The 15,838-nt window shown below is 50.9% G+C and overlaps 1 protein-coding gene across 1 annotated transcript in view; it reads right to left on the minus strand.

Annotated features, from left to right (window-relative positions):
- Window positions 1–8,977: 8,977 nt before the first annotated feature.
- The window catches only part of CORO2B (coronin 2B), a 139,993-nt gene continuing 133,132 nt past the window's right edge, over window positions 8,978–15,838 (minus strand). Inside the window, exons 9-12 of the mRNA XM_089907068.1 lie at window positions 15,652–15,764; window positions 15,233–15,323; window positions 14,887–15,026; window positions 8,978–10,882 (exon numbers count right to left, since the gene is read on the minus strand). Coding sequence (XP_089763194.1) covers window positions 10,751–10,882; window positions 14,887–15,026; window positions 15,233–15,323; window positions 15,652–15,764 — 476 coding nt within the window. The 3' untranslated portion in view covers window positions 8,978–10,750. The remainder of the gene's footprint in view (window positions 10,883–14,886; window positions 15,027–15,232; window positions 15,324–15,651; window positions 15,765–15,838) is intronic.

Consider the following 15,838-nt stretch of genomic DNA (forward strand, 5'->3'; position numbering starts at 1 on the left):
CGATATTCCATATTCCAGGGTTTACTAAGGCTTTTATTTTAGCTTCAGATTTTATCTGTTCCGTTTTGCTTTTTGTTAGAACCATTTGATGATGAGGGTGGTTCCCTTGCCCCTCGAGAAACAGAGTGGCCCCTAACTTAGTTAATAAATCTCTTCCCATTAAAGGGATGGGACAGTCAGGCACAAACAGAAAGGAATGTAAAAACAGCTGGCCGTCGATCTTGCACAAAAGGAGTTCCAGGAAAGTGTGCCCCTGTCTCTTCCCTGACGACCCCATTACGTATTCCTTATGACTGCTAAGGTTTCCAATCCTTTGGGTTAAGACTGAGAAGGTTGCACCAGTGTCTATACGAAATTCTATGAAATGGCCTGCGACATCAATGACCACCCAAGAATTAGTTATGTAGATGTATGTCTAGGCAGAGCCACTTTCGGCCTTGGGTTCCTTTAGTTTTCTGATTTCAAAACCATCAATGGCTGAGGGGTCCCTGTCGCTCTCTGGCAGCTGGGGCATTCCCTCTTCCAATGCCCTGGCTGTTTGTAAAGGGCACATCGATCACAATCCTCACTCCAGTGCCCCTTTTGTCCACACCACATACACTGGCCTTGTATGGGTACCCATGGGCCTTGTGGTCTGCCAGGGCCAGATTGGCCCAGAAAAGCCAGCTTCCCCTTTAGTGGTCTCTGAGTGGACAAAGCCACTGCAATCATTTGGGCCTTTTGCATATTTCTCTTGGGTGCATTCAGCCTTTTTGGCCATATCTCTATTACTGAAAACCAAATAAGCCAATTGGAACAAATCATTCATTGGAGTCTGAGGACCAGCAATTGCTTTCTGAATTTTGTGCCTGATGTCTGGGGCAGACTAGGCTATGAAATGCATAGGCAAAAGGGTCTGTACCTCGGGGGAGTAGGGATCCATGTTCGTTCGGGATCCATGGACCTGTAGGGTGAGTCAGTTAAAATGTCCTCTGTGTCCTTCCTAGAGTTATCCCTCCCGAGCTACATACACCTTAAATTCCTTTTGGGTTTCATTGCCTAGATACAAGGCCATGAAAATTTGAACATAAGGTACTTCACTCCATTTTAAATGTCCTAACTCATATTGTGGCCAAACCTGATTACCTAACCTACTACGTTTTTTCCTTTTAATTCCTGTTGTCCATATCTTTCCTAATCCTGGAGTATATGGCCCAGAGGGGTGTTGGTTGGGATTGATGCAGCCTGACCCATTTCAGACAAGCCTGAGGTGACGTCTTTAACTCCTGAGCTATCCAAAACTCCACTCTTAAGTCAAAATCCACCGTGCAATTTAGTCAAGATTTGTACTTACAATTTTAGATGCTATCCCTTCCAAGGTAGTCTCCCAACCAGGTGTTAGTGTCCAAAAAGTCGCAAAGAAATGGCACAGAAGACGTCCCCAATTCTGTTGATGATGAATGGGAGTTGTTCTACCTCTAAGTTGGGAATAAAGGGTCAGCACTTGTAAGGGTCAGAGGGAGGGGAGTGAAAGCAATAAAAAGTACACCTTGGTGGTCACACAGGTCTTCTGGGTTTAACAGAAGAAAGAAAGAAATAGAGCAGGAATGAACAAGAATACAAGAATATAGAAGAAAAACCTCAGAGTCAAGGAGAAGAGTATAGAGATGAACAATTCTGTCTTGGACTTGCTGTTGGATGTGCATAAGTATACGGGGTTGACCCACTGGTCAAAAATGAGCAGACATCGGCAGACCATCTTCCCCTGTATGCCTGGCTCGTGGCATCCTACTGGCCTCTTTAGGACCAAGACCTAACTCTCAACATTTTCTTACCTTACCACTGTCCCTTTGTGGTCGCCAGCTGAAACCGTGCACCTCAGATTGGGACTTGAACCCACACGAACGGGACTCAAACCCAGCCAAAAGCCTGATTGGGACTCAAACCCATGCAGCTGGGACTTGAAACCGGCCAAAACCCAGTCTTCCAACTGAGATCACCTGGTTTCAGGACTTAATGAAGGTCAGGTTCTTGACGTCTCATCGCAGAAAGAATTCAGTGAGAGACAGAGTGGTAGGTAAGAAGTGGATTTATTTAGAGAGAAACACACTCCACAGACAGAGTGTGGGCCATCTCAGAGGGTGAGAAAGGCACCAGGGTATGGGGTTGTCAGTTTTTATAGGAGTGGGTAATTCCATAGGCTAATGAGTGGGAGGAGTATTCCAGTTATTTCCGGAAGGGGTGGGGATTTCCAGGAATTGGGCCACCGCCCACTTTTTTTTTTTTTTTCTTTTTTGCGGTATGCGGGCCTCTCACTGTTGTGGCCTCTCCCGTTGCGGAGCACAGGCTCCGGACGCGCAGGCTCAGCGGCCATGGCTCACGGGCCCAGCCTCTCCACGGCATGTGGGATCTTCCCAGACCAGGGCACGAACCCGCGTCCCCTGCATCGGCAGGCGGACTCTCAACCACTGCACCACCAGGGAAGCCCCACCGCCCACTTTTTGATCCTTATGGTCAGTCTTGGAACTGTCAGGGCGCCTGTGGGTGTGTCATTTAGCTTGCTGCTGTGAGCATATACTGAGGCTCAAGGTCTAGTGGAAAAAGTTGACTTGTCCGCCATCTTGGACCCATTTGTTTCTAATCAGTTTATGTCATGTCCTTGGGCTATGTCATTCTTTCAAAGGTTGTGCCCTGCCCCCTTGCCTCTTGTTTCATTTACTACACTGAACTGTAATTACTCATTCACATATCTACATCTCTCAATAAACCCAAGGCCAGCAATTTGTGTATCTCCATCGGTTTTATATCACTGGCACCTAATGTAATGTCATTGTCCAGCAAATGTTAACTGAAAATTAGCAAAAAAACTATGTTCTCCAGTTCCATGTCATTAATTAAATTTCTCCAGTTCTATATTATCTTAATCTCTGGCCATTTTAATGATCCAGGTGTGTGTGTGTGTGTGTGTGTGTGTGTGCATGCACGCATACATGCATGTTGGTGGGGTGGGATGTGTGTGTGTGTGTGCGTGTGCGTGTGTGTGTGTGCGCGTGTGTGCATGCACGCATACATGCATGTTGGTGGGGTGGGAGGTCGGTGAACGGATGGATTTTGTAAACAACAGTTGTTGATCTTGTAGTGCTTGATGTGCCTTCTCCCCATCCCAGCCAGAGATATTCACTGCCCGAGGGAAAACTATGATTCTGATAGCCGGAATATATAAAAAACAATCAATACTCAGCTTCTGAGTTTCCAAACATATTTTCAAAAATTCTTGGCTGAGACAGTAAAGAGTTTTGACAGCCTAGGGTTTTGATTTGAAGAGGAGAAAGGGCTCAATGCCAGAGGAAGCAGGTCATGGATTTTATGCCACAAACAGTAGATTGGGAAGAGGATGGGTGAAGACCCAGTGCGCCCTGCTCCTCCTTAGGCAAGATTAGGGACTGGGGACACCTGGGGTAGGGTAGGAGGAGGTCAGTGGGTGGCACCAGACCTAGAGGGATCAGGGAAGGCCAAGTCACCATCAAGAGGATCCAGAGAAGGCTGAGCCAATGCCCAGTGAAAATCCGTCGTCACCTTTGCTTGTGCAGGAATCCATGTGAGCCGTGGTGGCAGGGAGCTGGTGGGGGGGCGGTGCGGGGAGAGGTCTCCTATCAGGCTCCCTCCCGTCAAGTGTCCAACAGAAATGACACGTGGCCATACGTGAGTTGCTCACCCCATCCAACTACCCACGTGGGCAATCTCTTCTGGTCCAGAGGGGCCATGGAGGCATGGGAGGAAAAGCCCCAGTTCCCATTCCTGGTGAACTGAGCAGAATAAGCCTGAGGTTTCATCCGAAGGGAAACAGTTAGTAGCCAATCCTATGCTATTACATGTGTTTAAAATCTTAAAAAAAAAAAACCCAAACCTTCCTCTCTTATTGAAAAAATTTGTTTATTGTAGAAAAATGCAGATATTCAAAAAGGATAGAGTTAACCTGTTATCCCATCACCCTGAGAAAATCACTGTTAGCCTTCTAGGTCCTCCCAGACATTCCTCTCTGCATTCCATGTGAATTTTAATTATAACTTAGAGTGGAATCTCTTTGAGAACAAGAGCTATATCTTGTTCATCTCTTTTGTCTCAGCACCTAGGATAATACTTGATGTAGAAAAGGCGCTTGATAAATATTTCATAAAATAGTTTTTTGAATGAAAACTGTCTATTTGCCTCCCAGTAGGCAAAGAGAGACAAATAGGCTACTTTCATTATCATTACAAATGACTTCACCAAAGGATGGACAAATGTGTGAATGTCAGGCATCCTGAGGCAGGTGGGGGACAGGTTAGGGTAGGGGGTAGGAGACCCTAGGGTGGGTGGGGGACTTTCACAGGACAGTGCCAAGCAGCCCCAAGAGGTGAACAGTTCTTTTAGTGACAAAAAGAACCCAACGGAGTTAAGAACGGCCATTCCTCTGTGAGCTAGTCTGAAGGTCACTTGTTAAGCAGGGTGCAGCCAGCTCTGTCCTAGGTCCCCCGCTGGGGATGGTGCCGGTTTAAGAGAGGTATAAAGCAAGGTGCCTAGGTCTGTTGGCAGGGGATGACTCATCTCCCATTCCAGCTCTGGATCCGTTCCTGGGAGGTCTCCTCGCACGACCCCTTTCCTCTCCCTCTCCTCCCCTCCCCCTCCTCCCCTCTCCCTTCCCCCTCCCGTAAGATGAATATCCTGAAGCCCTAGGCACCCCTTCCCCATCTCCTCCCCCCACCCACCACTAAACCACCACCCTCGCCTGGCTCCCTGTTTCAGAGCAGTCCCTGATCCCTTCCCTTTGTATCAGCCAGAGGGAGGGGTTCATTCCTGCTTCAGCTGAGTGGAATCCAGCCTCCCGGGGCAAGGATTCAGGGCTTATGTTGCCTGGCCGAGACCCTTCTTCCTCTGCCCCGGGCTGCATCCCTGCCTGGGACGCAGCTCCCATTTCTCTCATCGGCGACTTCCTGGAGAGTGCGAGGGGCTAGAGCTGGTGAGCACCAGGCCCGGGCTAGGCTGTGACCACCGGGCTGCAGAGGTCTGGCTCAGACCCCTTCTCCTCCTTCCCTGCCTTTTCTTCCCTCCCTTCATGTTCCCCGGCTCTTCCTTCTGCCACCTCCTCAGCTCCCAGCCTCTTCGAATTGCAGACTCACCAGGCCCCTCCCCGCCATTGTCCCTTGGGCAGGGCAGGGAGGGGGGAGCCGCTCAAGGTCACAGAGCAGGTCAGGGGCTAGGCTGGGACAGGAACCCCGATCCAGCCTCTTTCCAGCTATTCAGAACAGAACAGGCAGCCTCAGAGGAAGGTGAGGTGAGCGCCCTCCTCTGGCCGTTCCTTGGAGAGAGCTGACCTGGGGCAGCGAGGGTCCTGCTGCCCCCTTCTGAGTCTCCCTTCTTTGATACTTGGGGCGTTTCGGATGCTGGCTCTTCTGTGTGCCTGCTCTGCCACGAGGCCCTCGTGCCTATGGTTGGGTTATTCATTCTGGGGTGAAGTGGGAGGTGACAGAAGGGACCCAGCTCCAAAAAAATGGGCTTGATAAGAAGGCCATAACCTGCCACCTGCTGGCTGGATTCAAGCTCCAAGCAAACTTCCTGGTCTTTGAATCTTGCCTTAATCACTGTGACCTTGAAATCCAAGACCTTTGTCTTCAGTGTCGCCATCTCCCTCCTCCCACCTGAGCCCACCCTTTTTCATTGCCCCCTTGTTTCCTTTCCTCGGTCCTTCAACCCTGTTCACGTCAGCATCCCAATCCCAGGGGGATATGTATAGGTAGGGCTCTGGCAATAAGGGCAATGCTTAACCCAAAAGGACTGTGCTCATGGGGGGATTCCAGGCAATGGGACTGCCAGCTATAAGGGAGGGGCTCTGGGACAGGAGCTTCGTAGAACTCTGCAGACCCGACCCTGTAGATGCTCACCTTCTCTCACAGTAAGGCTGATCCACTCGTGTCTGTTACTGAATTAAAATTCTAAGGGAAGATAGTGTGCAGGTTGTTCCCATATAGAAACACACACGCACAGAGAATGAGGGGCTTCTGTCAACATCGCCCTCTTCCCCTCCCTGCTCCAAGGGCCTGCATCCCCCCTCCCTGGGCTGGTGGACTGGAGGGGCAGGGGTGGAGGACAGGGATCCGGTAACGCTTCCGGTGGTGAAGGCGAGTGTCTGCTTCTGCCCCAGACACCCTGTCAGCGCAGCCCTTCCAAGCAGGAAGGCTAAGGGACAGGGCCCTTGTGGCGGAGGTGTCTGCAATATGAAGGCATTTTCCACAGTGAAGAAGCAGCCACGTTCTGCACGGTCCACTGGCAGTCTGGGATGTCTGCCCAGCGCCAGGAGAGGGTTTAAAAATGCCCAAGCCCATCTTGGGCTCTTGGGAGGCTGGCTGAAGGGAATCTGGGAGTCAGCAAATCCCTAACAGCTGCCTGTTCCACACGGAACCTGGCAGAGGGTGGAACTCACCCCAGCCTCCAGGGGCTACGCGTCCTGCTGGGTGACACGATATCCATAGATGGACCACTGGTTGGAGCCCCTCAAGGGCAGGCCTGGTTCTTTTTTTTTTTTTTTTGCGGTACGCGGGCCTCTCACTGTTGTGGCCTCTCCCGTTGCGGAGCACAGGCTCCGGACGCGCAGGCTCGGCGGCCACGGCTCACAGGCCCAGCCGCTCCGCGGCATGTGGGATCTTCCCGGACCAGGGCACTAACCCGTGTCCCCTGCATCGGCAGGCGGACTCTCAACCACTGCACCACCAGGGAAGCCCCAGTCCTGGTTCTTTCAACCTCTGGGTTTCCAGCGCCCAGTACTGAGTAGATCCAGCCACTCAGGGTGTGTTAGGCTGAGTTGAAAACCCAGGTAGGTGTTGGTATGTGGAGGGTTGTGAGACAAGAATTCTAGGCATGCCCCAGAGGGACTTCTCCATACAAGAGAAGGGTCTGGAGTTTAGCCTGAGATGTTCTCACTTGGAGAAAAGAAGGGAGCAAGCACCTGGTGGGGAACATGGCAGTGGGAAGGGGTACAAAGAGCTAGAGGGCCTTGTTCTCCTATATGGTTATAATAATCAAAGCAACGTGGTGGGCAAGGCCGTAACTGTCAGCAGGATCAGTGTAACAGACGAGGCATGGAGTACATCCTGGTATGTGAAGAACTAAAGGACATGTGGACAACCAACAAGCAATTGATGGGTTCATCAACAAATGCAGCTGGGAAGTGGGCTGCCTGGAGAGAAACCACGTTCGACTCTGACCTTGGACAATCTGCCATAATAAGTGATGATTAAAGAGCTGCCCAGTTGGGCTCAGAATTGGGGGTCCCGTGGGACAGAGGCACACATGAGACAGGTCACCTTGTGCATTCACCTGCTCCCCTGGGCCCAGGTGGGAGGAAGCCTCAGTCAAGGACCCAGCTCCACCCACCTTCCTTGGCATCCCCAGAGAAGGAGCTCACGAAGGTCAAACTCTCAATGACCTTAGCATTTCTTTCAAGCCCAGGACTGTGAATTGATCTACAGCAGAAACTCCAGGAGTGTCTTTTTCAAATTCATGTTTAGCAAAAGTACTTTTCTGCACCCAAGCCCTGTAGGAAGCCACCCTGCTGCTTCCCTTCGCCTGATATACTTCTTGTTTGTATCACTCATGCTAGACAATGGGTGGTCTTGGGGATCTGTCCCATTCTTCCAAATGCTAGTGTAGTGGAAGCTCAAGTGTTAGACCAGGAATGGACCCTCCAATTTTCCTATCCCCTCCACTTTTTTTTTTTTTGCTGCATTGCGTGGCACGTGGGATCTTAGTTCCCCGACCAGGGATCGAACCCGTGCCCTCTGCGTTGGAAGCATGGAGTCTTAACCATTGGACTGCCAGGGTAGTCCCTATACCCTCATTTTATAGATGGAGAAAGTGAAGCCCAGAGAGGAGAAGTGAACTTCTTCCCGTCACACAGCCCGTCAGAGGCAGAGCTGGGCCTGGACCACGCCCTCCCTGTCCCGGTGTCCTGCCCACTGCTCTTCCACTGCCTTTTATCATTTCCTCTCCTGCCCTTTTTTCTAAGGCTTTCATTGCTTTCCTGTGGCTCTTCTGAGTTTCCTGGGCTGTCCACACTGCCACATGCCTGTCCACTTTGCAGCCTGACAACTCTGCTCCATGACAACTCTGGCTGGGTCAGAGAGCGAGGGTGTCCCAGCAGCCTGGCAGCCCCTGGTCTCACGATGGGCCCCAGCCCTCCGCCCAGAAGACACCCTGCCCAGCGCTGAGCCTGGCTGAGGACCGGGAACACGTGCCTCCTCTGGCTCTGGGCTCAGAAGATCCTCGTCCCTGTGTGTCTTCTCCGTTACACCCACTAAATGACCTTCAGCATGTCACACTCTGGACCTGACGGCTCTCCTGGAAAACGGGAATAGTTAGAACATAGCACCTAGAGCTGTGAAGATCAAAGGAGTCAAATACATGGAATAGTGCTTTGTAAACTGCAAAGCACCATTCCAGTGTGAAACACTGGTGTCCTTCAGACCCCAACACAGGGCTGGACCTACAGCAGATGCCTACTGAATAACTGTGGAACAGTGCTTCTCAACTGGGGGCGATTCTGACACCCCAGGGGCCACTGGGTGATACCTGGAGACATTTTTGTTTATCACAACTGGGTTCGGGGTGCTGTGGCATCTGACTGGTGGAGGCCAGGGATGCTGCTAAATGGCTTACAGGGCGCAGGGCAGCCCTCACAGCAAAGAATTATCTGGCGCCATATGTCCACAGGGCTGATGTTCAGAAGCCTTGCTGTAGATGGATGAAAGTGTGAAATTGTATCTGTAGACACAGATGTGATTTGTTGTTCCACTAAAGCAAAGGAGCTGTGGCCGGGGAGCTGACCATCAAGATACCATGGTGGCCAAGAGCAGGAACCTCCCAGGTTAAATGAGCTGGCTGTGCCCGGGTCCAATAAGTTGAAAACATTTTATTTCAATTCTATCCTCAGGAGGCAGCATAAATAATCACAGAAGACCACAAAGGTCAGTGGGGAAGAAAAAAAAGCTTCACAAGTGTGGGGAAGAGGAGATGTAAGCTTACACAGTCTAGCTGTGGGGTCTGGGGGGTGAGGAGACCCTGCTTTAGCTGGCCGAGAGGGTGGAAGGCTCTTGGGGGAAAAGCCCGAGGGGTCAGGGGGGCTTTCCCTGCCCAGGTCACTGGGGGGGCTTAGGGAGCCCCGCCTGTGTGGATGGATGCTCTGCAGGGCGGCCGTGGTACAAGCAGTGTGGAGCACAATGCATCTAGTAGGTTCTAGCTAATGAGAGAGAAGAGTGGACACCCACTTCTTGGTGCCCAGGCCAGACCTCACCCCTAAACTGTGACTTTTCTAAGAGCAGTGTTCATGGACTCCATAGGTAGTGACAAATGAAGGGAGAAAAAGAGGAAAAAAAGAAAATTGTAGAAGACCAAGTGAAATGTGGCATCTCCTGGGGTCCTGTGACCCTGGGCTGCTTTTGTTTCTTTATCTGCAAACTGGGGAGAATGCTCCCTTCCTCTGGGAGCTGAGATGAGGCTCAAATGGGATCCTAAGTGTCGAAGGGCTGTGTAAACTTTAAAGTGCTACACCCACGTGAGGGGCTGTGGTCATCCTACAACTGTTAAGGCTGACCGTGACTGAGAGAGCAGGGCTGAGACATGCACACAGAGCAGCCCCTGGAGCCATCCGGCCCCTGCTCTGCCTCCCCAGGGCCAGCTCCACCCTTCGCAGCCTCAGCCTCCAGGAGGAAGAGGCCTCATCTCAGAGGGAGTCCCCTGGGGGGTGGGAGCAGAAGGTGGGGGCCGGGAGGACGTAGGGACACTGAGTGTGAGGGGCCTCGACTGGGCAGTGAGACACATTGGCACTACTGGTGTTGGGAGGCTCCCAGTCTTCTCCTCCACGGAGACTTGGGCCCTGGTGATGCCCCCGTGGGATTGGCATCTTGATGCAGTGGGAAGGGTCCGGGCCTGAGGTCTGCACACCACTGGTCCTGGTCCTGGGTCCACCGTTCATCTGCTGGGTGACTTAGTGAAGCCACTACCCCATTGCAACCCTCAGTTCTGTCACTTGTAAAATGGAGACACGATTCCCTACCCTGCCCGCTTCACAAAGTCAATGGGAGAAGGGTGTTGCCAGAGCTTTGAAGAGCCTCAGGGGAAAGCAAGGGGGCATTATGGCCTTGGCAAGCGATCCTCTTAATTCCCTGAAGATAAGAGAGAGGGGGCAAGAGACAGGAAGGAGTTGGGCTGCTCGCAACCCTTGTCAGGTGAGTGGGCTTCCAGGGCTGCGGGGGGAGAGAGAGGTGGGGGATGGGAGGGAGAACAGCTGATGCCGGCAATCCAGCCCTTACTGTGCGTCCATCAGGGCCACTGTGAGCCCCAGCAGGGAGCACAGAGATGTCCTGGCAGCCCCCTTTGCAGGGGAAAAGTTCAACCTCTAAGTCTCCTGGGGTCCTGGCTTCCCCCTCCGCTCCCTGGTCCATTGAGGGCACCCCTCGGGGAGTCCAAGGTCTTTGCCAGCCAAGGGGAAGCCGAGGCTTCTGGGGTGGCAGGGGAAGGGGCTGCCAGCCTGGGTCTCCGGGAGAGGCTGGGGGCTTTTGTTAGCATGAGGTCGACAGGTCAAAGGTCAGCTTCCAGTTCTTGAGGTGGCAGGTGGGGTCCTCAGGCACTCCCCCAGCTCCAGTCCTGGCTCTGTCTCTGGGGTCACCGGAGAATGGGAAGTTAAGGGACGAGTAGAAACAACGGAGAGATCGGCTTAGAAAGCAGCTCAGCCGCGGAGCTAACAGTTCTTGGGGCTGTTGCGCAAGTTTTTCAGTTCCAGCTGTAGCTGCCGAATGCGGATGTCCTTCTGGGCCAGCTCCTCCTTCAACCTCCGAATCTCATCCTGCTGCCGGAAGAACATCCGGAGGAGCTGGGGTGGGCGAGAGAGGGGGCGGGTGGGCGAGAGAGGGGGCCGGTGAGCCGAAGAGAGCAGGTGAGAAGGTGACATTTCCAGGGGGCATCCAGACCCCCAACTCCACCCCCACGCCCCTTGCAGCCGCTGTCCTCCTGGCCCAGGCCTCCCACCCCTCCCCCGTGCCGGTGTCCCAGGTGACTCAGGTCACTGCCGTTCTCCCTTCTCCAGATTCAGCTCATGGCTCCCACCCACGTCCACCCCCAGCCCGCACCGTGAGGCAGAGAAGAAAAGCTCTGGCATATGCAGACCCGCCTCGGGCACTGATCCAGGGTCACTGAAGAAGGGATGAGTCCACACAGGCCAGTTTTCCAATATCCCAAGCTCACCCGTTTAGGGCTTCAAACCGAATACTTCATTTACCTCCCACTTGGAATAGAAAGCTTTCTAAAATGTTCTGCATCCTTTTCTTAACGAAGCTCAGGATACAGAATGGAATCCAGCTTTTTTTTCCTGCTGACAGGGGACTAGCACGGCGCACCAAAGTCTGCACCAGCCATCGCTGGAGTGGCCATGAGCAAAGCATGGGAATCTGACAGACCCTCGCTTAGATGGCTCCCTGGATTAACCAGCCTCTCCATTTCTTCCATAAAACAGACTGACTGATGCCCGCAAAACGCAGCCTCCACAGGCTCCTGGAGGACCCCACACACTTGAGCTGAAAGTTACCAATAAGCAGTCGTGTTGGTCCTCAAACTGCCTACTGTGAGTTGCATCTGTTTTTGTATAATGATTGCACAGTTTAATTAAATATGACATAAACTGATGAAATAGGGATACAAAAAGAGAGTTGCTGTTTCCATAAAAACTAAGTTGAATGCATTCGAGAATCTTGAAGAAGGGTGTGCTAAGAAAGTTGTTACTGAATTAGGTGTGGATGATATACACATAAAAGATTGGGGAATATTCTATATCTTGATTGTATGGTAGTGGTCACCCAGCTGTAGGCATATGTCAAAACTCATGGAACTGTACACTACAAAGGATGAGTTTTACCGTAGGTCAATTACACCTCAATAAACCTGTCTTAAAAAAAAACCCGGGGGACTTCCCTGGTGGTCCAGTGGCTAAGACTCCATGCTCCCAATGCAGGGGGCATGGGTTCAATCCCTGGTCAGGGAACTAGATCCCACACGCCACAACTAAGAGTTCGCATGCCGCAGCGAAGATCCCACATGCCATAACTAAGACCCAGAGCAGCCAAATAAATAAATAAATATTAAAAAAAAAAAACTGGGGAAAACTTTGAAAAAACAAGGGCTTTGTTCTCAGATTGATTTTAAGTTCCACTTAAAAGAAACTGAAACTGGAAACTGGAGTTAAAGTGTGATTTATTTGACAAAGACATAGCAGATCCCAACTGGGATGTTCTCAAAGAAGAGGTCTTGGTCCTACATCAAAACGTGTGGACTGAATGTATATGTTTTACATTTAAATGAAAATAAATTGTTTAAAGAATATATATATATATATATATATATATATATATATATATATATATATAAATTTTGTGATTCTTTCCTTTAACTGTCTTTTTTTTTTCATTAACCAACAAACCAGTCCTGGTTACGTCTGTTCACAGGGATGCTGTGGTGTCTGCCCTGCACTAAGTGATTCTACGCACTCCTGTGCCTTCCAAGTTCTCCAAGTTTCTTTGTATAATTTTTTTGGATCTACTTTTGTTTAAAAAACAGATTTACTGAAGTGTAATTCATGTACCATAAATTTCACTCATTTTAAGTCAATTCAGTGAGTTTTAGTAAAATTACAGAGCCGTACAATGATGTCTTCTCCCCTGTGTCAAGCTACCTGTTGTCTCTTCACACTTAGACCAATGTGTCTACTGTTCACAGCCCCATTATCTCATTGGTTGCTTCCAGTCTTCTGTGATGATTAAAACTGTGGGTAAAACCAGAGTAACAGACTCTGAGCAATTTTTTTTTCCCCAAGAAGCAAAGTATCCGGGCTGTAGTGTAGAGAGATTGTGGCGTCTGCGCTGTCTGCTCAGAGACCCTTTAAAATATTTCTCCAAGTCCTCCATTCTGATACAGACAAGTCCACAGCTAAAGGTTACTCATTGTAACTGCTATTCGCCCTGCCTTCTCCACACCCAGTACTAGAACCAACTTCAGGTTCTTGTTATGGCCCTGGGCTATCGCAGCAATTCAACTATGTCTACCTTCTCAAGGTACTTAAAAGAAAAAAAAAATTTTTTTTAATGGAAAACAAAAACAAGTACCCATCATCCATTTTCAGCAAATAACATGCAAGCACTCTTCTTCTTCTTCTTTTTTTTTTTTTTACTTTTTGGCCATTCCACATCGCATGCGGGATCTTAGTTCCCTGACCAGGGATCGAACCTGCACCCCCTGCACTGGAAGCACGGAGTCTTAACCGCTGGACCACCAGGGAAGTCCCCATGTGACCACTCTTGCTTCGGCTTTACTCTTACCTACTTCCCCTGTACCACCCTCCTCGCGATTATTTTGAAGCAAATCCCATTGATCACACGGTCTCATCCAGCCTTAGAAATCTGAACATCCCTCTATAATGGCACATAAACATATTTTATAGCAATTATCAATTTACCTGCCAGTTTCACCTTTAAGACTGTGAGGTCCCAGAGGTTAGGAATGGTCTTACTTTTATGAATAACAGCGATAATTATAAGTTGGTGTGACAAGAAATCCTGTAAGATGGCCCCGTGTTATCCTCTCCTTTCATGGGTAGACGGGGCCTAGTAACTTGGTTCAAATGAATAGAATATGGCAGACATGACAGTATGTCATTTGCAAGGGGAGTTGACAAAAAGACTGTGGCTTCCATCCTGGACACCCTCTCTTCCTCACTGCCATGCTGTGAGCAGCCCTGTGGAGAGGTCCATATCGCAAGGACCTGAGGGAGGTATCCGGCTGACAACCCTTGAGGGACTGAGACCCTTAGTCCAATGACCTGTGAGGAAATAAGTCTTGCCGGCAACCAAGTGAGTGAACCTGGAAGCAGATCCTTCCACAGGTGAGTCTTCAGATGCGACCGCAGCCCTGGCTGATGGTTCACACCCTCATGAGAGACCTCAAGCCGCGCGCACCCACAGATACTATGAGATAATAAATGTTTGGGGTTTAAGTCCCTAAGTCTTGGGGTAATTTGTTACATGGTAATCGAGAGCTAATACAGTTAGCCTCTTTATGCATTTAACGTGAGCAGGAAGAGTGCTAGATACTTAGCAATGGTCTCTTTAATGCTCACAGCATTTCATAGCCCCATTTTACCATGAGGAAATGGACTTAGGGAAGTCAGGAAACATGTTCAGGCACAGCCAGGAATTGAGAGGGCCAGGATCCAAATGCAGGTGGGTCCCTGCCGCCATCTCCACCGCAGCTGCATCAAGCCCAGGGCCTGGCACACGGTGGGCATTCCGTGAATCCTGGCTGAGCTGAACTACGCTGGTGCCAGGGACCGAGGGTGTGGCTGGAAGGAGAGGCCTCTGGGGGGCGTGGACAAGGCCCAGCTCCGGTTACCCCTGATGAGCTGCTCCCTTTCCAAATGGTACAAAGAGTACTTTCATCAACACGCAGCCTCTTCCACAAAAACAGGAAAGCATCAGACCCTGCTGCTGCTGCCATGCCGGGAGGAAAGCAGTGCTGTAATCACGAGGCGGGCTTTCCCCATGAGTCAGGAATTTATAACTCCAGATGACAGCAACATTCTGAAATGGATTCACGAGGGGACACGTAACTCTGCGTTCGCGGGTTTGAGGGGCATCAGTATCCCTACCGTAGCCCAGCCTCTAGTTATTGGGGTCAGAGGCAACGGAAGCCAACAGCAGGCTACTTATGGTATTTGTCAGAGAAAGAAAAATGCCCCAGAACGGAGCTAGCCTAAAGGCCTGAAGCCCATAATTGAAATGCAGAGGTCTCGCTCTGCCAGGATGTGTGGCAGCAATAACTTACATTCCTTACCTCATTCTCTGTCCTGGGTGGGACATTTTCTAATAAATCTATTCCGTTGACCACAACGCTCTTCTTTTCTTTGATGGGAGCCTTGAATACCATTTTGGGGGACTTCTTATAGCCTTCTTTCAAAGACATCAGCACAGGATCTAAGAAAGGCAAGGGACGTGTTCTCACTGACAATTCCATTGACTGTCAAGTGATGGTGGCTCTCACTTAACACCACGCCCGACAGTCGGCTGAGTGTGAGGGCAAGTTCAATGAGGAGGATATGCAAGGGGAAGGGGGTGGGCTAGACCGAATGCCAAGGTTGCAGTCTCCTAGCCTCTTCTGGGAAGCCCACCCCTTGCGGTACCTCGGTTGATGCCTCCCAGCCACTCATCGGGGGTCAGAGCTGGCTCTGTGCCCGGCGTCATGGGGTAAATGTCTTCCTGGTAGGAATCCGACTGCAGCGGGGGAAGCAGAAGAGTGGACAGATGGGGGGCTGCTGAGAAAGCCCGTGCTCTCCAGTCAGATTCTCCTCTTTGCTGACGTCCAACCGCATACCTGCTGCCCTGTCTCCGGCCTTTGTACTCACAGTGTATCCCATTTGGAATTCCCACCTTGCCTTCCGTAGCCAGCCAAACTGTCCTCACCTTGGAGCGGTCTCCATCCCCCACCCCAATCCACAGGAAAAGGGCTCCTTCTTCTGGGCTCCGCCAGGCTTACAGTCAGTGGCGAGAAAGCTAGGCTTCAATGCCAGGGGCCCTTTGGAACCAGCCCAGCCCCACTCACCCTCCGGGGCACGATCATGGAGATAGGCTCAATCAGGCCCTTGAGAGTCACCAGCTTGTAGAATCGGAACACCTCGCAGGCAGACACATCCAGCCCATGCTTGGGCATAACCCCTGTGGACAGGCATACATACGGCTACACGGGGTCCCGGGAATCCCCCCTCATCGCCCCTCCTTCCTGATGACCT

This window comes from Delphinapterus leucas, chromosome 2, assembly GCF_059928025.1.
Source record: "Delphinapterus leucas isolate spDelLeu-1000000601 "Yukka" chromosome 2, BTC_Dleu_Yukka2, whole genome shotgun sequence".
NCBI classification, from domain to species: Eukaryota; Metazoa; Chordata; class Mammalia; order Artiodactyla; family Monodontidae; genus Delphinapterus; species Delphinapterus leucas.